The sequence below is a fragment of the Anticarsia gemmatalis genome, chromosome 12 (genome assembly GCF_050436995.1).
Source record: "Anticarsia gemmatalis isolate Benzon Research Colony breed Stoneville strain chromosome 12, ilAntGemm2 primary, whole genome shotgun sequence".
Lineage (NCBI taxonomy): Eukaryota > Metazoa > Arthropoda > Insecta > Lepidoptera > Erebidae > Anticarsia > Anticarsia gemmatalis.
The window spans coordinates 12,899,389-12,927,208 of NC_134756.1; the positions used below are offsets into that span (position 1 = coordinate 12,899,389).

General features: G+C 38.3%; 5 protein-coding genes across 6 annotated transcripts; 1 reads left to right on the forward strand and 4 right to left on the reverse strand.

Annotated features, from left to right (window-relative positions):
• Positions 1 to 16: 16 nt before the first annotated feature.
• LOC142977325 (poly(A) RNA polymerase gld-2 homolog B-like) lies at positions 17 to 3,199 on the reverse strand. Its single transcript, XM_076121154.1, has 3 exons — positions 3,042 to 3,199; positions 1,507 to 1,683; positions 17 to 1,071 (listed from the first exon to the last, which is right to left on the reverse strand). Exons 1-3 carry the CDS (start codon positions 3,055 to 3,057, stop codon positions 71 to 73), a joined length of 1,194 nt encoding a protein of 397 aa, XP_075977269.1. The 5' UTR covers positions 3,058 to 3,199; the 3' UTR covers positions 17 to 70.
• Positions 3,200 to 5,128: 1,929 nt separating this feature from the next.
• On the reverse strand, positions 5,129 to 6,590 carry LOC142977396 (terminal uridylyltransferase Tailor-like). Its single transcript, XM_076121275.1, has 2 exons — positions 6,512 to 6,590; positions 5,129 to 6,090 (listed from the first exon to the last, which is right to left on the reverse strand). The coding sequence occupies exons 1-2, from the start codon at positions 6,588 to 6,590 to the stop codon at positions 5,129 to 5,131; spliced, it is 1,041 nt and encodes a 346-aa protein (XP_075977390.1).
• Positions 6,591 to 11,563: 4,973 nt separating this feature from the next.
• Positions 11,564 to 13,650, reverse strand: LOC142977261 (speckle targeted PIP5K1A-regulated poly(A) polymerase-like). The gene is made up of 3 exons (XM_076121044.1): positions 13,499 to 13,650; positions 13,172 to 13,327; positions 11,564 to 12,810 (listed from the first exon to the last, which is right to left on the reverse strand). Exons 1-3 carry the CDS (start codon positions 13,509 to 13,511, stop codon positions 11,750 to 11,752), a joined length of 1,230 nt encoding a protein of 409 aa, XP_075977159.1. The 5' UTR covers positions 13,512 to 13,650; the 3' UTR covers positions 11,564 to 11,749.
• A 649-nt stretch (positions 13,651 to 14,299) lies between these two features.
• LOC142977414 (uncharacterized) lies at positions 14,300 to 27,723 on the reverse strand. Of its 2 annotated transcripts, XM_076121308.1 has the most exons (6): positions 27,586 to 27,723; positions 24,820 to 25,254; positions 23,599 to 23,847; positions 22,744 to 22,758; positions 16,823 to 16,978; positions 14,300 to 16,419 (listed from the first exon to the last, which is right to left on the reverse strand). In XM_076121308.1, exons 2-6 carry the CDS (start codon positions 25,229 to 25,231, stop codon positions 14,759 to 14,761), a joined length of 2,493 nt encoding a protein of 830 aa, XP_075977423.1. In that variant the 5' UTR covers positions 25,232 to 25,254; positions 27,586 to 27,723; the 3' UTR covers positions 14,300 to 14,758. The 2 variants fall into 2 exon arrangements, with proteins under 2 accessions (XP_075977423.1, XP_075977424.1); XM_076121309.1 differs by lacking the exon at positions 22,744 to 22,758.
• On the forward strand, positions 17,193 to 19,670 carry LOC142977415 (uncharacterized). Its single transcript, XM_076121310.1, has one exon. It carries the CDS (start codon positions 17,719 to 17,721, stop codon positions 18,643 to 18,645), a length of 927 nt encoding a protein of 308 aa, XP_075977425.1. The 5' UTR covers positions 17,193 to 17,718; the 3' UTR covers positions 18,646 to 19,670.
• Positions 27,724 to 27,820: the final 97 nt, after the last annotated feature.

Consider the following 27,820-nt stretch of genomic DNA (forward strand, 5'->3'; position numbering starts at 1 on the left):
AATGAAAATACGGAAAAACATGTAATAATTTAATTTTCTAAAATTTTACTATAAAAAGTTAACGTAATATTTATTCAATTCCTTCGTCATTATAGTATTCATCTTCCAATTGTTTGAGACAGTCTGCTAGACTCCTTATTTCTAACACTTCGAGCCCTTTCCCCACTGGCATCGTCTCATTGTGAAGATCTTTCACTAGAATAGACCTTAGAAACCGATCACTGGACAGAATATCGTACATTTTGGCAGAAAATTTAACATGATCGGTGAATTTGAGCACATTTTCACTGCTCACTCGTTGAGCCACATTACTATTGTGCTCAAAAATATCTTGCACGCACATTTCTTCTGCTACAATCGGTTCGGTTTCATTAGCTTCTAACTTAGCTTTGTAATAAGAAAATTCTTCGGGAATTCTTTCAACATCTACTAAGTCAGCCTTCAGTACCGGCCGCCCGGCGTAAGGCGACACACAATACTGTGTGAAATCAAAATCATTATAATACTTAAAGAATCCTCCCAACAGTTCATACTCGCTCTCGTTATTATCCACTTTGTACGGTATTTCTGTGAAATTCGTGTTCCATTTGTTCACAATACGAGGTTGTACGTTCTCTTGTGTCTTGTACGCTGGGGGACCCATGTTCTTCTGCTGTAGGTAGAAAACTACCATTAAGTAAATAGCGTAGTTCGGCAACACGCCTTTTCCAGCGAGCTGATGTACTTTGGCCCAGAATTTAACGGTAGAAGCTACAGGTATGCTTCGTTCATCCATTTTGAGGTAATACGCGACTAGTTTAGTGTTCTCAACGCCTGATTCGCTTCTGAACGAGAGGTCGATGTATCGTTGTAAAGGGATGTCGTAGTAGGTCATCATAGGGACTATTTTGTCGAGCTTGAGGACAATGTCGCCGTATTTTTCAGGTTGTTTGTTCAGTACTTCGGCTGTTTCCTGTACTATGTAGACGTCGGCGGTATCGTTGTAGTTGGGGATGTGCACGTGGAAGTCCACGTCGCTGGTCTTGGACGCGAGCCCGGCGGGTAATGAGCCGTATACTAGCAGTTCCGCTCCTGGTGACAAGAAATCACATTATTTTTTGTAGTTACAATAAAAAATTAGGCTTACCTACTGTTGCGATAAGCGGACGTAGAATCGATTCCCACATATTATACAAATAGTGTCTGTCTTGCTGTGCTTTTAACCATTGTTTGTTTAATACAGTCTTCATGACATAAGTTTTAAATCTGATTTTGCAGTCGGCAAGTAATTCAAGTAATTTTGTATAATAATAATGAGTAAATGAGTTAACTTCCATTCATTTATTTGTTGAAACAATAACATTATTTATTGATTAGCCATCAGAATCTGCCTATTGAACAACCGCTAAATCTTATTTAAGGAATTTATGTAGTTGATTGATTTCATTCTAATGCCACGTCTGGTCTATAATCGGTTTGCCAGAACACAAATGATCCTAAGTCAACGTAATAAATAAAATCACGTACCTTCCCACCGAGTCCTCAGCGTATCCTCCAGCTCATCGAAGCTGTTGGTGATGTCTGTGACTTGTTGTGGAGACAACATCTCGTTGTCCAGCAGGTACTCGAGCTGCGTGGAGAAGCCGCCCAGCAGGCACAGCGGCGCGCCCACCGCGCACCCGCTCCACGACACCACGCATAATACTGCACACACAACACATTTATCAGGCCTGTTATACAAATATATAAAAATCGCGAAATAAATTAAATTTTGTTGCATAGGAGCCATCTTAAATATATTTTATTCTATTTTTAGTATTTGTTGTTATAGAGGCAACAGAAATACATTGTGTGTGACTTCAGCTGTCTTTTTATGACGGTGCATGAGGCTCGCTTCACATCTATACTAATATTGTAAAGCTGAAGAGTTTGTTTGTTTGTTTGAACGCGCTAATCTCAGGAACTACTGGTTCGATTTGAAAAAAATCTTTTTGTGTTGAATAGACCATATATCGAGGAAGGCTAAAGGCCTGCTATAAGGATATACATCATCACGCTACGACCAATAGGATCAGAATACCAGTAAAAAATGACCCATTCTCTCTTATGTAACGACAAGCGAAGTTGCGCGAGTCAGCTTGTAAATCATATTTTTGCATGGGAGCTATCTTAAATATATATTTAATAAAACCTTGCATGCCAAAAAGTTGTTTAACGCATAACTTGAGGACATGCAATGTTCCAACCTGCACTTGGCCCAGGGTGGGAGACTAAAGGCCTAACCTCTCCCTCAATACAGGAGACCGTTGCCCAGCAGTGGGACAATTATGGCTTAAAAGACAAATAAAAGTAAAAAACAAGGGTCAGGCCTTGAATTCACTACGCTAAAGCGCGAGTTGTTTTTTTGCATTTACGACAAAAAACTTGAATGTCACATTGGCGCAACGGTAGTACTAGTGACTGCGGTGAAGGGGTCTCGATTTCGATTATAGATTTTTTATTAAAATATTTATATTATCTGGGTTGTCTAAGTTCTAAGTTGTTGGTTGTCACAACCATTGATGGACTACCTTGATCAGAAATCCTCTCTAAGTTCAAACCAGTCTATTAATAAGAATTAACATTTCAAACACATACATAATATCGCGCCTGTTTTGCGCAAAGTTGTAGACAGAAGTGGTATATAAACTACACTCACGTTTCATCACGAACAATATTAATCACATGTTAGCATTACTTTTTTTTAACCCATTTCTGTCCCACTGAGGGGGTAGATGTTAGGCCTTGAGTCCACCACGCTGACCAATTGCGGGTTGAGGCCTTTGCATGCTCTCAATAAATGTATTATACAATTTTTTAGGCATGCTACGTTTCATTACGATGTTTTCCTTCACCGTTAGAGCAAGTGATAATTATTTCTAATACACACATAACTTCGGAAACTCTTTGGTGTGTTGCCTCGGGTTCGAACTTGCAACCGCTTGCGTGGGAGGTGCCAACTTAAACCACTCGGCTATCTTAATTACATTAAATTTCAAATAAATTTTGTAATAAAATCTTACCTTTGAGTAAGTTCATTGTGACACTATACTTGAGACCAGGCACTCAAAAATAGAAAAACTTATATCAACCACAACTTCATTGGTATAAAATTAGTTCACGAATCACACAAGTTGTTGCGAGCGTATGGTTATGTACCCGCAAGCCCCATGCATGAATTAGAAACAATGGCGAGATGAATTGATTATATAAAACACTGATATTTGTAAATTAGCTACTTGTTAGAACTTGGTTATTTTTGTAACGGTCACGGCGGTCATGTATAATTATAGTACACAGGTACAGGTGACATCGTAACTTACAAACACGTTTGAGGCTCTTTAGGTATTACATTATAGAGAGCTTTAACGTGCAGGTTTGTTCGTAATTTTATTGGCATATTATGACATTATTATTCAAGTATATTTTATTTACTATAATAGGCATCTACTACATTGTCCCTACAAAGACATAAATGATTATGTAGGTTAAAAAAATACCTACGTTTTTTTTTAAACTGGCAATCTATAAAAATGTTTGGGGATTCCCCCTTTTTAAATGTAAATTGTTTAGTCTACCTTTTTTTGTATCTTTGGATACAGGAACGACATCGAATTATATATTACTAGCTGACCCGCGCAACTTCGCTTGCGTCACATAAGAGAGAATGGGTCAGAATTTTCCATGTTTTTGTAACACTTTTTACTATTACCTACTCTGCTCCTATTGGTCGTAGCGTGATGATATAAAATATGCTTTTTTTTCACGAAAAATATTCTCAAAATTATTTATATCTCTTAGTATAACGAAGTCGCGCTAAGACATATCCGCCATTAAAACAGTTGCCATGGCAACGGAATTTTGTTAATTCAATGTCATTATAATATTGATTTTTCGCGACTTCATTGAATTTTCTGAATTTTCCCGGGAAATGCGTCATTTTCCCGGGGTAAAAAGTAGCCTATGTCCTTTCTCGGGTATCAAAATATCTCCATACCAAATTTCATGCAAATTGGTTCAGTAGTTTAGACGTGATTGAGTAGCAGACAGACAGACAGACAGACAGACAGACAGACAGACAGACAGAGTTACTTTCGCATTTATAATATTAGTATGGATTAACAAAATTCCAAATTTACCAAATGATCATTTAAGTATTAAGGTTGGTCTACACTAGAGAGGTATATCACAAACCGAGTACAAATTCCTTCTGGAAGCGCGCTTATTCGGCTTGTAAGTTAGTCAAAGCTACACAAGTCTATGCTCGTCTTGCAGTCGTCTCATGAGTGTAGACTCACCATTACATTATAATTGATTGATTGGACAACTCACACACGGCCATTTGCCTAATTCCAAACTAAGCAAAGCTTATAAACATACTTAGCTGATAAACATACTTATATACTTCTAAATACTTATATAGATAAATTAGCAACCAGGCCTAGAACAAATACTTGTGCTCATCACACAAATATTTGTCCCGGGTGGGATTCGAACCCGCCACATGCGGCGGTACAGTTATTGTGCGACCACGCTAACCACTGCGCCAAACGTACAGTTTATATGGAGTACTTTAATATGCACTGATAGAGATCTTTAAAACCAAGTAGTTTTGTTAGGTTAATATTTTCTCTATCAACTCGTTTAGGTTGTTGCAATGGACTCTAAGAAATGAATCTTCTAAGGTTGATCGCTCCTTGGAGTGCACCAATGAATTGGGTAGTTGACTACCAGACAAATCAGCTACTCTTTATGAAATGGCAAAAACACACTTTAGTATAAAAATACTGTGTAGGTATTGACATCACAGTTTCCTATTTTCGTTGGTATCAAATTAATGAGTGTCTAATAAAATATTTCAGTCTATAATAATTACATTTTCACCATTAAGTATATATACGAATTAAATTACGTAGCCTGAGCATTTTAGTTTAAAGAAAGTTTACTAATTTCCTGTTAATCCAGTCAACTACCCAATTGCTTATAGGTACTACACCTACTGTATCGGTAACCCATTTAGATAACTTTAGAAAAACACTTCCATTGTTGGGAACTACACGTAGCATTTCTTAGGAAAAGTTAAAAATTAAACGACACATATTCAACACATTTATTGTAACTTATTTATATAATGAAGTCTTGTCGCATTGACACAGTATTTCAGGCTCATTGTCTCGCCAATACGATATTGGGCGAGGAGAATTCTTAACACACGATCTTTGGAGAGTATATCAAACAATGCCGCAGCTAACTTAACATGTGTAATGAATCTATTAGCTTTGGTGTCAGGCACGTCCGCGGTGTTCCGCCGCTGCTCTATAACGTCTTGTACACACAACTTCGTGTTGAACGTTAAAGGCTTACTGCCCGGCTTTCTCATGTAGTTCTTATAAAGAAACAACTCCTCAGGTAGACTGTCCACGTTTCTAAACTGTTGCTTACGTATAGGACGTCCCAACAGCGGCGATACAACATATTCCTCAAAATTAAACTCACTGTAGTATTTAAAGAAACCTCCCAATAGCTCATACAGAGTCGCGGAGTTAGTTGTATTGAAGAATATTCTTTTAAAACTCGTTTCCCAGTTGTTGACAGGACAGTTAGTGTGTCGTTGTAGTAAAGTGAAGGGTGGTGCCATATTTCGTTGTTGCAAGTAGAAAATGATCAGCAGATTTAAGGAGTTGCTTGCGAGCGTGTCTGAACTCCTTAGCCTGTGGATTTTGGACCAGTACTTCAATATGGCCGCGAGATGCAGGAATTTATCGTTCAAACTGAAGTAGTAGCCCATCATTCTGCTGTTTTCTAACGCTAGGTTACTTATAAAGTTTACGTCGCAGTTAGTGTTAGTGGGTAAGTAGGTGAACTTGAGGAGTGGTATTCTCCTGGTGGGGTCGACCTTCGCCCTGACCGTGTGGTAGAGCGCGGGCTGCTGGAGCAGCAGGCGTGCGGTGTGCAGCACGAGGTAGCGCGCCGTGGTGACGTCATGTTGCGGCACTCTCACCATGCAGTCCGCGTCGCTCGTCCTCGATGCTAGCTCTGTCACGAACGATCCTAGGGGAAACACCTCACTACCTACAAGTAAAAACGGTCATAAGTACAAGAAAATAGTAACAGGATGAAACCTTTTGGAATAGGGAGAATGCCCACAATGCGTTCTTTTTCCTCTGCGCTACTCTATTCGGAAAAATTCACGATTTTGTACAGGTACCTATGTATGTAAATGAGGTATCTTTAAAGGGAAACAATTGAAATTTCGTTAATCTGAATCTACGTGAGTAGTAAGTCGACAAACCAACTTATTTAATTCCTTAGAAAAAAAATGGTGTATTATTTCAGTAATAGACTTAGCTTCTCTATGCTTCAGAGGGCATGTTTAAAAGTCAGTCTTGGTTGTTTTTCAAATATCATTCGTAAAGCTATACCCAGGGCTATCGATGGGTGGCAAGGACTTATGCACGTAGTTTGTGTAGATAAATCAAGTAGGTGTTTATACCTGGCCAGCGCGTCTGTAGTGTCTGTTGAAAGTCCCTGAAGACAACGGAGAGGTTTGCGATCTCAGCTTGAGTCAGCATCTCGGTAGCTAGCAGGTGTCGCACCTGGGAGTCGAAGTCGTGACCGCAGAGCGGACTGGCTGCACCAGTGCGCCATAGTGTTGATGTAAGTACTTGAAAATAACAAAATAACAGGTACCTAATTAATATTTCTTTGTAAGGCGACAGCCTATAAATTCCTGGGTAAGTTTTAGGTTGATTTACTAATGTCAACTTAAATTGCGTGATATAAAGTAAGAATTAAAAATATTTAAGTATGTTTATCAGTTATTTTTACAAGCTCTGCCTAGTTTGGAATGACTGTGTGTGAATTGTCCGATGATATTTATATTTATTTACTACCTAAACCCGGCAAACGTTGTTGTGCCATATAAATTTAAAAAAAATTGTCACTAAGGAGTGTGAAAAGTAGATTTTGGCCGATTCTCATAGATACCGGTTAAGCACAAAAAATTCATCAAAATCGGTCAAGCCGTTTCGGAGGAGTATGGCAACGAGAACTGTGACGCGAGAATTTTATATATTAGATAAAACAAATATTTATAGAAGTTTTAAGAAGAGTTCCTGTCGGTCCTTGAAATCACTATAATACAAAGGTACCTACTATGTCAAAGTACAGATGGCACTTCTTTATTTTTCTGCCTGTCCATCAATAAAAACTGAAGAGTGAAGACGCATAATAATACAATAAGCTTTAAGCATTACCACATATTATCCAGTAACGATGAACACCATCATTCCTTATTCTGAGGACACTCATTTGTAACACACTTAATTGCAAACCTTTAACTAAAAATTAATAACTATGTAGTGTACATATACGGGCGGGATACTATAAGTAAGCTTGCATAAAAACACTTATTATAATAATATTATATACTTTTCTTGCTCTAAGATTCATCTCAGCTTTTCCCACCCGCGGCATTTATAAACTGACAGTAGGATCTGCTAAACGTCCACTTTTCTTACTGTTTGTTTGGAAAAAATGTCATAAAAAATGAAGTAATTGGTCCAACGCAGTAGACGGAAGAGTGGTATAGAGTTAGATATACCAATTACACAGTTCCCGTTCCTTCTACCGACGAGTACCAAACTGTTACAATCAAAACCACAACATTTTTACCATGGGGTACCTTATAGGGTTACTTTCAAAAAGCAGTGATAACCGAGTGGTATAAGTTCGCACCTCTCACGCAAGCGGTCGTCGGTGCGAACCCGAGGCAACACTACAATGACTTTTCGAAGTTATGTGTGTAGGTATTAGAAATAATGGTCACTTTGCTCTAACGGTGAAGAAAAACATCGTGATGAAACCTAGCATGCCTAAAATTTGTTTAATACATTTCTTGACTGCATGCAACCCACACTTTGCCAATGGAGGCCGGAGGCCCTCAAGGCGTAATCTCTCGCTAGGAGATGACCCTTGCCCAGCAGTGGGGCAGTAAAGGGTTAAAAATAAGGTAATTTTATGTGCACGTACAAAGGAGAATAAAAGCACATACAAACCTGTAATCCCATAATAAACTGGCAGTATTCTCACATAATTATAGTGGGCTATTACTCCGCAAACTCCTTATGAAAAACTAATATTATGCTCATCCTCGTCAAAGGTCGCTGGGAAAATTTCACCTAAACCTTTCTCTGTTTACTTCCTAAACTTTTTGTTGAATAGAATTTAGTTTTTCAGACACTTTTTATTAAGATTTAATTACATCGTTTAGCGGTCGTGATGGTTTTTGTATAGAATATTTTTTATTCGGTCATGGTCTGATGCTACAACTACTTACTACTCGTTCAGTGAACTTCGACGTGTCATGTCGTGCAGAGCTTGTAATTGCTTTCTGTGTATCCTTGTGCTATACCTTATCGGCTTCCAGCTCTCCCTATAGTCCAACAACTTAGTTAAGAGCCTTGTATGTATGCGAGGTTTACGTCTTTCGTAGGAATACCAAATTCAAGATGATGATCATAAGTAGCCCGCTGGCTTTTGTAGCTGACGGTGGGCTGTTTGATACAGCTGCTTTATTTTGGACAGTCACGGAATTCTTTATTATTATCGAAATAAATCGTACATACCAAGGCTCTCTACTAAGCTGTCGAACAATAGTTACCTACATATGCATTCGGAGTGATATCTTGGTAACTTTTGGCACCATCCATAAAATGATTCCTCGGCTTTCTATAGTAAATAGATGTATTAAGAAATAAAACTGTTTGTATCATTACAAAAAAACATTTACTTAGATATAAATAAGCAAAGTATGGCACAGAAACATTTTTTTTATCTCAAAGTTAAGTAAGTACTTTTACAGGCTAGCAAACATATTAGCTCAATAATGGTTCAAAAAAACAACGATTTATATTAACCTACTTACTTAAATTGCGTGTTCTCTGTTGACACGACATATTCACGTTCATAATTTATAAGTAGAGACCTTAGAAAACCCTCGCTTGGTAAAAGTTGGTACATTCTCGCGGCATGTTTCACGTAACTTAGAAACATATCGTTGAGTTGTGGAGGCACGTTGTCATCGGTGATGGTGTGTGGGTCTAACACATCCTGAACCCACAGCTTCGTGTGAAACATCCCATGCTTACTGGACGGTATTTTTTTAAAGTTATTCTTATACATAGATGATTCCCCCGAGTAACTGATGTTCAGAAACTGTTGCTTATGTATAGGACGTCCCAACAGCGGTGATACAACATATTCCTCAAAATTAAACTCACTGTAGTATTTAAAGAATCCCCCCAATAATCTATACAAGCTTTTTGTGTTGTTACCTATTCTATTACTTTGTAAATGACTTTCCAGCTTATAATAAGAAGGCAATACGTTTTCTTGTTGTAAATAAAATATTATTAACAAATTCAAAGTGTAACTCGAGACTCTAGCATTTTCTTTTAATCGGTGAACGTTGTACCAGATTTTGACAACCGCTGCTATAGTCAATGCTTTGTCGTCCATTCTGTAGTACGAAGCAAGCAGTCTACTGATCTTTAAACCTTTAGTACTTATAAAATTGACATCACAGTGTCTTTGTGTTGGCTTATAATTAAATATTAACAATGATATTTTATTATTAGGACGGAACTTGGGTCGGACTTGGCCGTATATTTTTGGTTGTTGTTTCATTAACCTCACGGCTTGCAATATGAGGTGTTTGTTGGCCGTCTCGTTGTATATGTTGTAGTGTGGGACTTGTACCATGCAGTCAGCGTCGCTCCACTTCATTCCTAGCCCAGTCGTTAACGAACCGATTGGGATGACCTCACAACCTGTAAATTTTATATTTGTTAAGTATCACATAAACTAACGAAGTTATAAAAATATTTATTACAATCTACATGTTTGAAACTAGTTAAAAGAATCAAATCAACATGAAACATTAACAATGTAAAACGAAACTTAACTTGTCAGGAGGGGGTTCCCCGATTTATTGTTGACGTTAAATCTTGACATTTAAAACTAAATTTCGCGTGTCATTGAACTTATCAAATATGTTTTGATGAATAAGTAATCTAATATTTTTTTGAGATTATTAAAGATAGACGTAAGCGAATAAAAAATGTTACGCAATCGTCGCAATTTATTATATTTTTTGGAAGTGTTGAAATGGATGGATCAGGACAATAAATTCAATAAGTACCTATTGTAATTTAAGTAACTAAGTAACTAGTATTTTTTATGACTTTTAAGGTCTTCCTAAAATTTTGAACACAATAAAACATACGGTACATCATTATTATACGATCTTTGGGAACTGAATCAACTGTTTAAAATAAGTTGCAAGTTGTTTTTTACCTGGCCATTGTTTTCGCAAGGTTTTCTGCAACTCGTGAAACACAGCGAACATTCTGTCCATTTCAGGCGTCGTCAACATTTGCGATTTCAGTAAATGTCTTAGATGGGAATCGAAGTCGTCACTGGCTTGCAGTACAGCCAGTCCACCAAAACATAGCACAACCAACACTTTTGACATTTCACACTTCATCATCGCTAGAAATCCCGATATCTTGATGCATTAAAACAAAACCTTCTTCGCTTGATACAAAGAAATAAGGATTGGGGTCAAATCCTTATTAAGCCCCGAAACGTCTTTCACGATGGGATTCGAACTTAACTGAAGCTTTTAATAGATACTGCTTACCTATTTATACCCATAAATAATGCGGGATTTTTATTGAAAATAACAATACTTCTCTATAGTAGGGGAAAGCCCCAAATAAGCCTAAACTGTCATGCTCCTGTATGAAACGAGAATAGATTACACATTTTTCTGTTTATTGGCCATTTTTTAACTTCTTTGAACTAATGAGTGCTTGAACATTTATTTAGTCGTATTAAAACTTATTATGTAATTAGCTAAGTGTATCTGTGAATTGATTACGATAACACGTGGGTTCCTAGTTGTCATTTATTCTTTTTTTTGTTTTAATGTTTCTTTTTTTAAGGGTTTATTCCCTGAATCTCTGTCAAAGGTTGCTTGCGAACGAAAGGCGGCCTATTTTCGGAAAGAGATTAGCGTTTGTTAATTCGTTTTGTTCGGAGCATGTACGATGCAAATACAAGCTTTTTACTAACCGGGAAAGCCCCCGTCCATGGACTTTTCCATGGTATTATACCTTAATCATTAATCTTTTTATTATAATCCTGCTGTCGCTACTGATAAATTTCAAGAAATAATTATTTATGAATAAGTAGGTAGATAGGTAGGTATACACAATTTTTTGCCGGTAACATATCTACTTCATATGGATCGATACAGCAAAATTTTATATCACATGTAGTATCATTGGCATAGAGATCCATACCAAATTTTATCAAAATCGGTTCAGCTGTTTTGTCATAATATGCATAACAGACAGACATTTTTATTTATAAAAATAGGTATGGATGATACATTGAAACCAGTTCTTCGTCGCCGCTTGCTTCTATCTAATGACGATCTATTCCTTGTTAACAAGGCAATGTAATGAAAGGAGAAGTAGGATATAAAAAACATCAGAATGCTATAGTATTATATATTATCTAGCTAATTAAGCTATCACCGCATGGACGCCGTATAGTTACAATATTAAGTAATACAAGCCACAATACAAGAAAATGTTATCTTCCTCAACATAATATGTTTAAAATTAGTCTTGATTGTATAATTAAGTACCACTGTTTATAAGTTTCAAAGCCATTTTGGACCTTTCTTATTTTTCATCAATTTATTTATCTGTTCATAACATGCAGAAAATCTGTTGTGAAGTGTCTTCCTAGTTTTAACTTTAGTCACTTTGGTTGACAATGGATTTCTTGGTGTTGGTCTCTTAACTTCAAACTGTGTCACATGCACTGGTTGCTCAGTGAGGATTGTTTTAAGAAACTTCTCCGGTGGGACCTCATCAAATTTTTGGGCAGCAAACTTAATAAGACTGTCTATTCTCTCTGCCAATTTGGGAAATACTGAAGCTGAAGTATTTCTAGACAGCTCGAAAGGATCCTGGACACAAAAAGGAGCCACTATATTCAAAGGTTTACATAAATCAGCTCTCACATTGTGAGCGTACAAGTCAAATTCTTTAGGTACATCATGTAATTCTTGAAATAATTTCTTTTGTATTAAGCGGCCCATAAATGGTGAAATAATATTTTCATTAAAGTTCAAATTTGCATAACACTTAAAGAATCCCCCGGCAAGTTCATACAGAGTGTCATCATTGTCAGTTTTCATCAGAAAGTCTCTACTGAATGCTGTGTTCCAGTTATCTATCAGATGTGGAGGTGAGTTTCTTTGCATGTCTACTACTGAAGGCAGAATATTCATGACTTGAAGGTAGAACACAACCATGAGAGTCAAAGCATAACTTGCTAATAAATTAGTTCCTGAGATTTTATTTACTTTTGACCAGTATTTGATAAGTATTGCTAAGGGTAAGGCTCTTTTCCTTGAGTCCATGTGCAATAGAGCAGCAATCAATTCACTGTTTTGGACACCAGCTGGACTCTTGAAGTTGACATCACAGTAGCACTTTGTTGGAATATGTAGAAATTTCACAATGGGCACTTTAGCTCTGACAATAGCAAACAGGTTAGAAAATTTTCTGTGGTATCTTCTGAGAATGTTCCGTGCAAGTATGACGTAATTGGGGTTAGGTTTGGTTCCATCAGGCAGGGCTATGTAACAATCTACATCACTGGTTTTGATTCCCAGTCCAGTCACTATTGAACCAAATGGCATTACTTGTAAACCTGCAAATAATAATTGGAAATAGATAGGTAAACATTTAAAGTACATAATATGTATATTATTTTACTGACCAAGTTAGAACATTTTAGCATTTTTTATAAGGAAATGTATTTTAATTAATGTATTATAGTATCATTACCAATTATTGTGGATTATAATTTATGAAAAATAAGTAATGTATATAAGTATCTATATGAGTAGGGGCAACACTTACGACAGAAAACATTAAGAAAGAAAGTATTTTCTTTAATTATCTGCCAGATACATGTAAATAATCAGTATCTTAGTGTTTAGAAAATAATCCAGAGCCATTGGGCAGGAGACACATGTAAGGGGGTGTAATAGGTATATGTAGTAAGTTACCTGGAGCTAGACTTTGTAAAGCCAATTCTAAATCGCTGAATAACAGTCTCAAGTTCTGCACTTCGTTTGCTGTGAGTCGCACTCGATAAAATAACCTCTCGATCTGACTGTCGAAGTCTCCCTCAAAACAAAGGCTCCGTGTGTTCAGGATTTCTCCTAAAAAGTACTTCGTTTTATTACAACAATTTACTGTAATACGTAAGATGCAGATACGTAAACATAAACATCACGACGCGTACTGCAACTAGATCTAAACTCAGTACCATGCTTAGTGAATATGTTTAGAGTCGGTAATGCGTCGTTCCCTTTCAGTTACAGTATATTTACCTTTGAGATCCATTTTAATTTAAGTACTTTTCAAACAATATTTATAAGACTAGAGATTCCATTAGCAGCATGCTTTTGTTGCTTTTGCGTTAAGACGTCAAACTGACACTGACACTATTAGTGGCAACTGTCAAGAGTCAAACTCAACTTTTTGACGCGCCATTTTGATTAATCACAGAGTAAAGACTAAAAATAAATGTACTTTCTATTGATGATTATTAATCCCTTAATTTGTTGTTAATTTCTAATTAGAAACTGTTGTTTGTATTTATCTCACAAACTATGTTGATAATCATGTACAAGAGATTGATTAGTAAAGTGTGGATGCCAGTGCAACTTCTAGTATTTTATACTTAGGTACTAGACAGCTATAATACTGGCTAAATTGTATACTTACTGGCTAAAGCGTTCGGGGCCATTCAGACTTACATGAAAGCATGAAATCGGAAGATGGGTCATCTCAGTAAGTGGGGTAGATGTAATTTGTTAAACAAACGACGCAGAATATAAACCCAGGCACTCATTGAACTATTTAATTAATGTCACAGTATTAACCTAACAACACTTCTATCTGAATAGATTAAGAGTCCTAGATTATGTTGGAGCCTTTTAGAACAGTCATTGAATATTGATTGCACCCACCAGCCACCGCAGCGCGAGCACAACCTGATTCATATTAAGATATTGCTGATGTTGGTATAACAATACACACTTATTGCCGTTGAAATATAGGGACAGTGGAATGGGCATGGAACAAGATAGATACCTTGTTATAAGTTCAATAAATAGAAAACCATAGAATTTCCATGTTTATCGTATATTTATTAGATTTTCTGTCATTCAAAAGGAAAAACTCTTCTGAAAATATTAGTGCAATTAAAACTCCAAATAATGTTTAGCTTATCCTGTGTATATTAAAGAATCATTACGTATACAGTGAAAAGTAAAGCTACTGCAATGAATATCTGCAACCAACATTATATGAACTTTTATAGTGCCGAGACTAGAGTATGGAATTCACAATAATATACAACGAATTAGATAATGATTACAACGAGTGAGGGCTTAACTTCCCGACTAAAGAAAAGAAACAACATTCATAATCGAAATAAAAAAAAGCTACAAACCGCATAAAAAAATAAGATAAAAAAAATGTCTTAGCTTAACATTAAAATAATTTGTATTCATAGTCTATTGATAGAAAGTTTCCACACAAAGTAATATAAAGTCAATTCTGTCAAAACATAACAAAGTGTGTCGTCACTCGTCAGGTTCCCGCGGAGTGCGCTCGTCGCCGGCGTCGCGGGCGGAGTGCGGCGCGCCCGGTCCCTGGGGGGGAGGGGGGCTGGGGGGTGGGTCGTCGACAGTGTCCTTCTCTTGCGGAGGTGTGGTACACGGCGAATTAGAGACATCACTGTCGTCGTCCTTAGATTTATCTTCGACGCTGCCGTCGGCTCCATCGGCTCCTTCGGCCTCTCCCGTGTCGTTGTCCGGACTGGGAGTGTAGGGCATCGAGTGTTCCTTGAGGAAATGTATCATCCAGCCCTGCATCACTCCTATGAAGAACTTGCCCATATGCCTGAAGGCGTCGAGGTCCCCGCCCGCCATTCTGACGGAGGCCACCGCGCTCCTCGGGTCGTCGCTGAACAGCAAGATCAGGTGAATCCTTAAGCCGACCGTCTGCTCCTTGCTCATGATCTCCTCCGTGATCTTAGTCTGTTTCCCCTCGACGCCCAACATTTCTGTAGAAAATAAGAAGTTGTACTTTTTTCTTCTCCACACCGGTTTAGTGATATCCGCCCCGTACTTCTCTCTGGGTTTGCCGTCCTCGGAGAGCGATTCTTCCAATTTTTCCAGTTTTATTTTCATAATGTTCTCGAATACGTTGAACACCACGTCTCTGATGACAGACTGCCAGTCTTCTTTGATAATGGAGCACACGACTCTCGGGAAAAAGTTCACTCTGTATTCGAGATGTTGTCTGCCGCGAATCAGTTTAGGCTTATCCAGTAATATATATCTGAGGAAGTCGATGCAACCGTTCTCTTTATCATTTTCGTAAGCGGTAGCCGCGAACTGGAAGTAGGTCCTGATGTCCATCGCCAGTTTACTCGTGACAGTGGAAGCGACGTTGTGGCACTGCTCGAACGGATCTTGGACGCAGAACGACGTCTGGAATCGGATCGGCATAACATGATTGCATAAGATATTGTTCTTGTAGATACTGAACTCGTCCGGCAGCGCCGTGGTGTCACCGAAAGCCTCCTTCTTGACGGGCTCGCCCAGGTACGGGCACACGACTAGCTCCTCGAAGTTGAACTTGGAGTAAAACTCGAAGAAGCCGCCCAGCAGCTCCGCGATGGAAGACTCGTCAGCGACGGTCGGCAGGAGCTTGGGGTCGTTCAGGAAGCCCGTGTTCCAGTAGTCCACGAAGTGGTCGTGCTCGTGGTCCCGCTGCAGCCAGCGCACGGGCGGCAGGATAGCGTGCGGCCGCTGCTGGAAGTAGAACAGGATGAGCAGCGTGAGCGCGTAGTTGGTGAGCTTGCCGGTGCCGGACAGCTCGTGCACCTTGGCCCAGTACTTGACCACCACGGCCACGGGCGTGAGGCGCGGGTCGGAGTGCAGCAGGAAGGCCACGAGGCGGCTGTTCTGCGCGCCCAGCGGGGTCTTGAAGGTCAGGTCGCAGTTGGTGTCGGTGGGCACGTGGTAGAACTTGACGATGGGCGTGTTGGCGCGCGGGATGGCCAGGATCTCCGTGAAGGTGTGCGGGTAGGCCACGAGCACGCGGCGCGCGCGGCCCACGTGGCTGGCCAGCTGGCCCGGCGTGCGGAACTTGGCGGGCAGGCTCAGGAAGCAGTCCGCGTCGCTGGTCTTGATGCCCAGCCCCGTCGTGATGGAGCCGAACGGCACGGCCTGGCAACCTGCACACGACATGCACAGTGAGGAAACTCGTTGAACAAAAGCGGGTGCAATTCTAAGCAGTTTTAAAGAGAGGCAAAAATGCAGCGATAGCCGAGTGGTATAACCTCCCACGCAAGTAGTCGTAGGTTCGAATCCGAGGCAGCACACCCATGACTTTTCGAAATCATGTGTGTATTACAAATAATTATCGCATGCTCTAACGGTGAAGGTAAACATCGTGAGGAAACCTTGCATGCCAAAAAATTTGTTTAACACATTTATTGAAGGCATGCAAAGTCCCCAACCCGCACTTGACCAGCGTGGTGGACTCAAGGCTTAATCCCTCCCTCATTACGGAAGGAGAACCTTGCCCAGTAGTGCGACATTAATGGGTTAAATTTATTAAAGAGAGATAGTTGGTACCAGGCCATATAGACTGGAACGCGTTCTCGAGATCCTTGTACAAGAGTGAGATCTTCTGTATGTCCTCCTGACTGAGACGGATGGTGGCCAGGATACGTTCCACCTGCTCGTGGAACTCGCCCGACAGGTCGATCATGGTCGGCGCTATTATCATATCTGAAAATATTCAATACAAATTATTGAGTACATTTAAAACTACAAGTGAGGTAATAAAATTAAACATGATAAATAATATTATTCAACTTAAGCAACGTGAGGCTATGTTTTGAATGTCATTAATGGTATGGCAACATTTACAAACAACCAATTAGGTTCTTTTTGTTTTCGAAAACTGTACTCAGGCCGTTACAAACGTGTTAACTACGTCACAATCAAAAGAATGAAATGAATGTGACAATGTGTAAGTGCGAGCGAGAGACTCCGATAAAATGACAGGACTTAGTTCGCACGTTTGAAATGGATCGAGAATGGCTGGATGCGTTTACACTGAGCGAAATACCAATTGACCAATCACAGAGCTTAATATCTGCACTTTGCGGTAGTGGAAACGTTATGATTGGTCGATTCGCGGTCCGCTACACTACGCTCTACTTCCGTGGAAAAGCCCTAACACTTAGAAACATTACTCACGTGAAGCAAATATGGTGGTTTCATAAACACCTCTACAATGTTAGCAGCGACGTTTAACGTGCAGGTATATAGGTATACAAAGAGGGATATTCTAATAAGCTAAATAAGGCACAATTACGAATTAAAAAGTTCTTTCGCTAATTGCAATCTCTTATCACCTAATACACTCAGTCTTGTGCATACTCTCGGTCGTACCGCTCGCTCCGTTGCAACAAGTCATAAATCGTCAACCTTTTCCTATCCTCACTAAGTGATATCTTTATAATATGATGAAGTCTTGTGCCGCTTGCAACAACCAGTTCAACGATGGTGTGCAGTGTGGGGTCTGTAAAAGACACTTGGATTTTGGATGTGCTGGTATATCCGAGGCAGGTTGGAGGAAGCTTGGCGCTGATAGACGCAGCCAGTGGAAGTGTGCTGGGTGTAGAGCGTCGTCACCAGCAGTTCAGGTGCCAGAGCAAGTCACGCTTGATACTGTCTTAAAGGAGATACGTGACATGAAAAGACAACTGCTTACACTACCAACCTTGGCGGAAGACATGCGGACGATTAAAGATGAGTTAACTGAACTTAAAGCATCCTGTGAATACTCGTGTGGGAAGCTGGACGAGCTCGGTTCAAGAGTCAGCGATGTCGAAAGCAGAGTTTTAGTTCTCGAAAAGCTTCAAGACCAAGTTAATTGCCTGCAAACTGATTTACAAAGAACTAAAAATGAGCTATCTACATATGAACAGCGTTCTCGTCTCAATAACGTAGAAATCAAGGGTGTACCAGTCAAGCAAGGAGAAAATTTATTTACTATAATGGAAAAAATTAATCACAAAATCAATTATAACCTCCCAAAAAGCCAAATAAACTATATATATAGGGTGCCTATGTACAACTCCAAAGAAAAACTTATAATAGTCAGTTTTTTGAACCGCTACATTAAAGAAGATTTTATTGCGGCAGCGCGTGCAGTGAAGGATCTATCGACGGCTGATCTGGGCTTTGCTGGTTCATCTCATAAAGTCTACGTCAATGACCACTTAAGTGCCGACCATAAGAAGCTTCTCAGTAAAGTGAAACAAGTATCTAAGGACAAAAACTATCAGTTTGTATGGATTAAGCACGGTAAAATACATATACTCAAAGATACCAATAGCAAAGTCTTAATTATAAGAAGCGAGCTTGATTTAAACAAGATTGTTTAAGATATAACTTATCACATTACATATTTTTATTACCAATTTTGCTATTCATTTCTATTGTTTACATTGTTAGTTTCTTCCTCTGGTACAAAAGGTTTAGCGCACCTGTGTTGGACGAGCATCGAGTTAGCTTCTATTGTTCTTTCTACTACCTGGCCCTCGGTTCAAAGGACGTAACTAATAATAACATCTGTGTCTCGCTTACACTCCTGCGCACGGCATCCACATTGCTTTTTGTCTCGCTCGCTCGCAAACTTGTTTACAACTTTGACTTAGTGAACGTATTGAAAGCTTACCCACAAATTACTTTTATTAGCGACGATTATGTTTTATTAAAAAGCTTGCACTTTGCTTATTATTACTTATTTAAGTACATAAGCCAGCCAGTGTTTGTATTATATAGAAAGCAATATTTATTATATAGGGCGCTTTACGTTGCTATCTCTTTTACCTTAACCGCGAGTTATTTACAGTTAATTTTTTCCTACAATTACAAACACACTACATGCATGATTTCTCCGAATTTTATACGTACGCATTCAACTATTAAGTTTTATCTTGCTTGTGATGATTGTTGTTTGGTGACTGTAGCACGGATATTGGGACTTGTGTTGGGAGGGTGGTCTGCATTAGTTACTTTTTATAAACTCACTGAATTATTGACTTGTATTTCGGTTATAAAAGTTTTTATTACTGTGTTTTACCGACTTTTTGTTTTTCCTGGTTTCTTGTTCATTTATCCAATTACTCATGTATTATTTATTGAAGAACTTAAATTGTACAATAGTTTAAATTATCATGTTATTGTTTATTATGGCGATGGCTGTTAATGTAATACACAACTTGCAGTTGTATTACCAAAATGTTCGTGGGCTCCGTACCAAGACTGATTTATTTTACCGTCAAGTATTGTGCAAGTCATATGACGTAATAATGCTCACAGAAACATGGCTACTGGATGGAATATCAGACTCAGAATTATTTGATGACCGGTATATTGTATGGCGCCGTGACCGGGATTATGTCACTACGGGGCAATCGCGCGGTGGTGGGGTACTTATCGCTACGCGCAGAGAATTGCCGGTTGTATCTCACCCATTTTTGCATTCCACTGCAGAAGATCTTTGGCTTAGTATTCGAGTAAGAAAAGCTAATAGCCGCACGTTCATTAATCTATATCTGTGCGTTATATATTTATGTAATCAAAATTTAGGCCTTTCATTCACTTCACAACTTACCAACTTTCTATTAAAATTAAATCAAGTAGTAATCAGCAACGATTCGGACGTTTTCCTTATCGCAGGGGATTTTAATATGAGTGGAATCAACTGGTTCCCCTCTGGTCAATTATCTTTAGTGCCGACGAATGTCAGCACTATCGACGAATATGCTCTAGTTGACGAATTAAAACTATTAAATCTCAATCAATGTAACAGTGTAGTCAACAAATATGGTAAAACGCTCGATCTAGTCTTATCTAATACTACGTCAGTAGGTGTCACCTCTAGTGCAGATCCATTAGTACCAATTGATGATTATCACCCCGCACTTTTAATCGAAATAAACTTTTTTGAAATCACGGCATTACAGAGTGCACCACGAATCAAATTTCTATATGATAAGGGTGACTTTGACAGTATCAATAGTAGAATTAATATGATTGATTGGGATTATGAGTTCGCATCCCGTTCGGTAGATGAATCTGTTGATTTCTTTAACCGCGCTCTTCTTGATCTCCAAGAAAAATACATTCCTCACAAGATTTCACGTAACAATTCATATCCTATCTGGTACAGCCGATCACTTATAAGAACTATAAAAGAAAAACATAAATACTTAAAAAAATTCAAGACTTACGGGAACAAATCGGACGAATTAACATTTAGGCTTCTGCGAGATAGAGTGAAAACCATGGAGAAAGAATGCTACGACAACTATTTAGCACTCACGGAAGAGTCAATTAAATGTAATCCTAACAACTTTTGGACATATGTGAAGAAGCGACACAATTCACATGCCATCCCTTGCACCTTAACTTATAACAACCAAACCTTCACTACAGGCGAATCAATCTGTGAGGCGTTCTCCTCATACTTTAAGTCTAATTTTCTTGATTCATCAACTACTAATTACTCGACTACATCTCTAGCGATGCCAGCTCATTCCTATCATATATCTACTATCTCTGTTAACAGTGATCTCGTATGCAATTCTCTTAAAAAACTAGACACATCAAAGGCGCCTGGGCCCGATAACATTTCACCTAAATTACTTGTGAAATGCGCGCACTCTCTAGCCAATCCTATCACTTTGCTATTTAAAATGTCCTTGCGTGCTTGTGTGTTTCCTAAATTATGGAAATCAGCGTTTATTACCCCTATCCATAAAAAAGGCGCTAAATCAGAGATTTCAAACCACAGGCCCATATCCAAGTTATGTGTTATAGCCAAGCTTTTTGAGAGAATTGTGTATGATCAGGTTTACTCTGCTCTTAAAAACTCATTTAGCCCATTTCAACACGGCTTTTTAAAAGGTAGATCTACCGTCACAAACCTTGTCTTATTAAATGACTTTATCACAGATGCTATGGACAAGGGTTTACAGGTCGATGTCGTCTACACTGATTACAGCAAGGCTTTTGACCGGATAGACCATTCAATCCTGCTTAGCAAATTAAATAATATAGGTGTATGTGGTGATCTGCTCAGATGGTTTTCTTCCTATTTGGAAAACAGGTCACAAGCTGTCGCTTTAAACAATTATATTTCTAGTTGGATCCCTATACCAAGCGGATGCCCTCAAGGTTCCTTGCTGGGACCATTTTTATTTACAGTCTATGTGAACGACATCGGCCTGTGCCTGCAGTCTTCTAATCTGTTGTGCTTCGCCGACGACATGAAGGTCTATGCCTCGATATCATCGTTTGATGACATGCTCGCACTTCAGGCTGACTTACGACGTTTGGGGGTTTATTGCCGAGCAAATATGCTGGATCTTAATCCTTCAAAGTGCTCGGTGATGACATATTCCCGTAAGCGGTCTACATTAGCCATGACCTATACCTTAGACGGTTATCCATTACCCCGGTGTAACTCTGTTCGCGATTTAGGTGTATATCATGACTCCAAGCTTATCTTCGAGTCGCATGTAGATGCTATCGTGGCCAAAGCATCTCGGTCATTGGGATTTATAATGCGTCTTTCAAAAAGTTTTACAAAGGCCAAAACATTAAAAATTCTCTACTGTACGTTCGTTAGAAGTCAGTTAGAGTATGCATGTGAAATTTGGAATCCATGCTATCAAAAGTATATTGACCGAATAGAAACCATACAACGAAGGTTCATCAAATATCTTTGTTACCATCAAAAAATACCATACCAGGCTAATAACTACTTCGATCTTTGTAAGAAATTCCATCTTCTGCCGTTAACCCTTCGTCGCGATATATCAGACTGCGTCTTAATATCAAAAATCCTTCAGAATGATATTGATAGCCCAGACCTATTGTCCAGATTCAGTCTGAATGTTCCATCTAGAACCCGCAACAATCCACCAATACGAGTCCCTTTCGCTATGTCAAACTACAGACAAAACTCTTTTATAATTCGTGCCAGCAGAACCTTTAATAAATTCAGCAAACTCGTTGATATTGATCCATTTTGTACCAGGGTGGATACGGTTAGGAAGTCTATTAGTTTTTCCTTTTTCAAAGGTGTATAATGTCATTTAAATAAATTATTGTATTAGCCTAACTTCTAACTATAAAAAAAAAAACAATCTTACAAGCTTCGCAATGGTTGTACGCATAGAGACGTATGCATAATAGAATAAAATGTATACTCTAATTCTAAACGTGTCGACTTGTAATTGGCTAGCTGTATCTATGTCACTTTCATTGATAAGTTAATGTAGCTGTAAGTCGTCCATGCTTTTTAAATAAATAAATAAATAAATAAATACACACTATAGCTTGAGTGTTATCAGGAAACAAGGATAAATGAATACATACAAGTAATCACAACATATAATTTTCAAGATAAATTCTTATTCCTGTTACTTACACGCAAGTACGCCTATGCGATCTAGGGATTTTTTACTTACTTTTTCTTTTCGCTCCTGAGGCAGTAAACATACAGGTATATGCATTAAAATATGTTCAATTTCAAACTATTTGGTAGTTATCTTACCTTTTGAAAGTATAATAAAAACGTTGTGTGGTTTTTGCTAGCTCCTCTCATAAGGCTCTACCCTCTACCGACCTAGTGGTAGATTCAGTAATCGTAACGACTGTCATAAGTGTCAATATTTGACCTAAATTAATTAATGATATGATTCTGATTTTATATTACTTTCAAATGCTTTTGGAAATACATTATAAAGTCGTTTAAGGGTTCAAGCCGCAGTCACATAGCTGGATAAAGGCAGGCAAGATGTCTCTAATGCTTTATTTTGGCTGAGCCCTCGTTCTACATGAGCGATTAACGTGATGTGATGGTACGAGCGCTTGAAACAGAGGACTATAACAAACTCTTGTGTCAGGAACTATCGGCTACTAATTTCCTTGCGTTTTGACACTTTTGATTGACAGTTAGTTTATTCGACACACGCGTGGCGCATACAACAGCCATCTTTACACACGTACTCTATCGCGCATGATACAACAATCGCGCGTAATAGAGCGCGCGTTAAAAAGGTGTGTGCTTTGGAGCGTGCAGGATTACGGGCGGGAAAGTCTGTGCGCTCTTCTAAATTTTTTTAGCGAGCTTGACACATGAATGCGGCGCGTGGTCTTTCCTTTCCTCTTGCACACCCTGTTTCATGCGCGATAGTTTGTGTGTAAAGGTGGCTATTATATTGCTTCGCGTCGCAGTCAACATCGCGTGGGCGACTCCATTTTGTGAAGAGCCTAACTTCATATTATGCTAGAGGAACAAGAATGGAACTAAAGCTACATACTCTTCTGCTTGGTCTTGGAGAAGTCCCGGCGGTAGTCGTGCGGCGGCTCGTCGCGGCGGCACGAGTAGGGCCGCGCCGACAGGAAGTGTCCGTACACGTGCAGGCGCGGGGCCGCCAGCGCCGCGCGGGCTGCGGCTGGAGGCGTGAAGGTCAGGGAGGCCGACCAGCTGTTGCACTTGTCGATGCGCACCGACCCGAACTGGCTGAACAGCTCCTTCAGGTCCAAGGGCGTCGTGTAGTTCGGGTACCCTGCGACATTATGAATTAAATCACTACCCGTAGCGCGGTCCTAAAGAGTATCGAGATCGGCCTGCGACCACGGCGAGTGGAACCTTCGCCGAAACGTTATTTCAAGGTAAATACGTGTTCGCGTTAATTCCCGTATCCTATTATATACTAAACGTGCAACGCGCGAGTTTAAAATACGATAGGTTTCCATCAGATTAGTTCTCACGGCGTTCGCTAAAGACGCGGGTCAGATTTTCATACCAAATTACTCGATAACGATTGTCGACAGTCGATAGTAATGGAGAATCGCACTACTGAATAACATTTACTCAAAGCCAATATCAAGTGGATATTATTATGTGCAATGTTCGAAATAAGTTAAGATATTTAAAAGAAAGAATATCATCCTTTTGTTATATAGATCTATTTACCATATAATACTTAATCACCTATCAATAAGTCTTCTTCAAAATATGATTAATTATATTATTTTAAGAAATGTAATGGTAGGTATGCTAAACAAGCCATAATAGTACTAAAGTTGAAATCTTCATAAAGTGCTCATAGTAAATATTAATTTGACAACAAAGATTTGCAAATAGCAACTATTTTCACAAATAACTGAGGTATTATTATTAACTGTTCTCGAGTTAGGAAGTAAAACTAGTTATGGATGAGTCAATTGTCAGCATTGATAAGAACAATTGAAATATGTAATATACAATTTATATTAAATGCAACAACATAATACAGAAACTAGGTATTGATTTAAAAGTACTGTCTCTACCAAATTACCTAAAATTACTTTAATTCAGTCATTATAAGTTTATAACCTAGATAACTGGATTGTGGACATCTGATAGGCAATTACTCCATGTAAAATAGTATTCAGCTGTAACAGATGAGACTGGAAACTGACTGAAGAAAGGCTAGGCTGGCTGCTTTATTTATCGAAAACTTAATTAAACTTACTTATAAATGAAATTTTCTCACCAGTAACAATAATTCTGCCAGGAGACGACTCAGGTTGCTCCTGTTGTCCATGTTTGTACTGTCCTTGTTTCTTAGGGCTTTGATGCTGATCGTTCTTGCGGCGGCGCGGCGTTGAATTACGACTGCCTTCACCCGACGTACTCCCACTCCTGGTCTCCTCGCTAGACCTACTTGTATCTGACTCAGGCCTTAAAGGATGGACGGGCGAAGACTTAGGCCTGTGTGTCGGCGACATCACCGACATATTGCAACCAGTTGTCGCTGACACAGGCCTATTTGTACTGTTATTGGAAGACTTGTTCAGTGAGTGGTCAAGATTGTTTTTGTTCCATTTTTCTGTTTTGTTTTGCGTTCCGTTGCATGTGTTCGATGATGACGCGACGGCGACCGGTGATTGTGCCGCCGTCTCCATTTCTCAGGGATGCAAAATTATACCTGATAACAAATGAACATACATTTTTATCTAGATTTTGGTTGTTATGATAACATTGTTGTAGAAGGTCAATAACACTTTGATTTGAAATTAATTCGTTCATAAATTTATGTCTATTGGAAAAAGCCATAACTTTATTTATATGTTAAATAATCAATTTTCACAGATATGGTCAAAGACACATAATTTATAATACCAAATCAAAGAAAGCTTGAGTACTGAAGATTTTTTCAAATCTGTTTTATCCTAGTTTTAAAGATTATTTTTTACAAATTCTAAAATAATATTCCAACAATAATAATTACCTACATTACACTCAGAAACAAGCGGTTTTTTTTGCCTTATCTGTTGGTCCGATTTAACCGAGCTGATTTCCATAGATATAATCAGCGTATACAAAGAGAGTAACACAAAAATGAATTAATTATATCAATTCGCGTGACATCAGCGAACTTCATACTATGGCACATTTAACCCCATGTAATTGTCAAGAAAACCTAGACAAATAAATACATGCATGACTGCTTTACCCTCATGTAAACTGTAATAATTTTTGCTGCAAAGGCACAGATGGCAACACGTAACAAAGTGGATTCAAGGTCTAACCCCTCCCTCATTAAGGAGGGAAACTCTTGCCCACTAGTGACACATTAATCGGTTAAAATAAAGGAAAGATAGACGAAGATTAAGAATCTCTATCAGCAGTCCGTTTATAATTACATTATACTACTTAAACTATTGAATTTTACTTTAAAGCGCAAATAGTTGAAGATTCGAACCCGAAGTAACACACCAATGACTTTTCAAACTTATATGTGTAAATAATTATCACTTGCTCCAACATTGAAGGAAAACAACAAGGTTGTATGCCTGACATTTCTAATAGTATATTCAGTATTTCAAGGCTCAAGTCCCTAACCCGTACTTGGCCAGTTTGGTGGACTCAAGGCCTAGGCCAGTGGGACTTTAGTGGGTTAAATTGACTTTATAAATTTAATATAATTGAAACAATTACCTTACACACAAAAACTCACTATAAAATAATCACTTTGTAAAATAATTAATATCTCTTCAATTCATTTCACTCTTCAGTAGCAAATATCACTTAAATAATAATTTAACACAATAAATATAACATAATTTCATAGAAAACACTCAGAACTGATTGTTTCAATGAACTGTAATTGAATGGCTCATACTTAAACATCATTTTGTACAAACGATAGTAGAGAAATAAAGCTACATGCTTCACAAATGCTGTGTGTTTATATTCAGGGGAAGTCCCTAATAGCGCTCAACAAAAAATACGCATTTCATTGATTTATATAAATACCTATAATGGTGAGGGGAATCCCCTATTTAAGTACATACTACATTGACACGGAAAATGTCGTTCTTTGTTTTAAATATAAATAAAAAAAACATTGTCTTTACTTCGATCACATATTTGTGTAGGAATTAATAATTTCTGTCTGCGATTTCCAAATAATATGAAGTGTTTTTTTTTGTGTGTAAGAGGAACAAAGGTAATCCGACAAGCAAAATTGTAGAATATTTTTCATCACAGCAACTGTAACAAGGCAAACGCAGCCGCGGGAGGAAACTAGTTTAAAATTAAAATAATCTTAGTCAAGTACTCAATCGCCAAATGATATCGTTTGTTTGCGATAATGTGAAAGAATCTTTATAATTCCTCGAAAGATAAAAATCTACTTAAGAATATCTTAATGATAGCAATCATATAGTAATGGTTTTCAATATAATTGATACCATTTATTAATTGTTCACTAAATAAGTTAATGACATTCATTTTTAGACATAAAATTCCTCCTTTCTCCCAAAGAGGCTGGCATAGACAAAACAACGCCTCTTGGTACGATCCTTACGAACTTTCCTTAACTCATTCACATCCATACATGTTGTCATACATTTTTTTATAAGCAGTATTCCAAACATTTACTGCATGCCTAATAAATGAATCATTTTGGTTTCTTAATGCTAATTCATTAGTGGCCCTAAACAATCAAGAATATAGTACAATACTATAGACATTTGGTTGTTTTATTATGGCAATATTAAGTTTCTTGCTGTTTCTTCTCATGAGCAACCAGCTTTTCCAAAACAATCATAGAATGACTATTTCAAACAACTTTGAATAAAGTTCACGTAATAAAGTATAGTTTAAACCGAGGTGAGTTTTTTCAAGTCTATCATACAATTTATTACAGGTCTGTTAGAAGCATTATACCAAAACATCTGTAGTTTAAACGATTACCATACTTTTATCTTACCTTTGCGATTTTTATTATATAAATGTATATAAAAATACATACCTGATTCAATGTCTACTACTTGAGTAAAATATTTAGGTTCCAGAACTCCACGTTGATCACCCCTTGTCAGAACATAACTATCTTCAGTCTCAAAAAATTCAATCCCGTCCTCCAGTGCTTTTACAATATTGACAAATATACGGACATCTACGTCTTTACTTATGCCCGTGGAACTTGGATCCTTAGCAAAGTGTATGTATCTACAGCTCATAGGTCTCAAGCCTTCGTATTTAAT

What these genes read in the sequence shown, in the direction of transcription:
- LOC142977325 (XM_076121154.1), bottom strand. An exon ending in GCTGAGGACTCGGTGGGAAG is followed by an intron (nt 1,072 to 1,506) that starts GTACGTGATTTT and finishes TCTTGTCACCAG; the next exon opens with GAGCGGAACTGCTAGTATAC.
- LOC142977396 (XM_076121275.1), bottom strand. Translation starts at nt 6,590, where the DNA reads ATGCTGACTCAAGCTGAGATCGCAAACCTCTCCGTTGTCTTCAGGGAC. An exon ending in ACTACAGACGCGCTGGCCAG is followed by an intron (nt 6,091 to 6,511) that starts GTATAAACACCT and finishes TTTTACTTGTAG; the next exon opens with GTAGTGAGGTGTTTCCCCTA.
- LOC142977261 (XM_076121044.1), bottom strand. An exon ending in TTTACAAAGTCTAGCTCCAG is followed by an intron (nt 12,811 to 13,171) that starts GTAACTTACTAC and finishes TATTATTTGCAG; the next exon opens with GTTTACAAGTAATGCCATTT.
- LOC142977415 (XM_076121310.1), top strand. Translation starts at nt 17,719, where the DNA reads ATGATGAAGTCTTGTGCCGCTTGCAACAACCAGTTCAACGATGGTGTG.
- LOC142977414 (XM_076121308.1), bottom strand. Translation starts at nt 25,231, where the DNA reads ATGGAGACGGCGGCACAATCACCGGTCGCCGTCGCGTCATCATCGAAC. An exon ending in TGGCAGAATTATTGTTACTG is followed by an intron (nt 23,848 to 24,819) that starts GTGAGAAAATTT and finishes ATAATGTCGCAG; the next exon opens with GGTACCCGAACTACACGACG. An exon ending in GTTCCAGTCTATATGGCCTG is followed by an intron (nt 16,420 to 16,822) that starts GTACCAACTATC and finishes TGTCGTGTGCAG; the next exon opens with GTTGCCAGGCCGTGCCGTTC.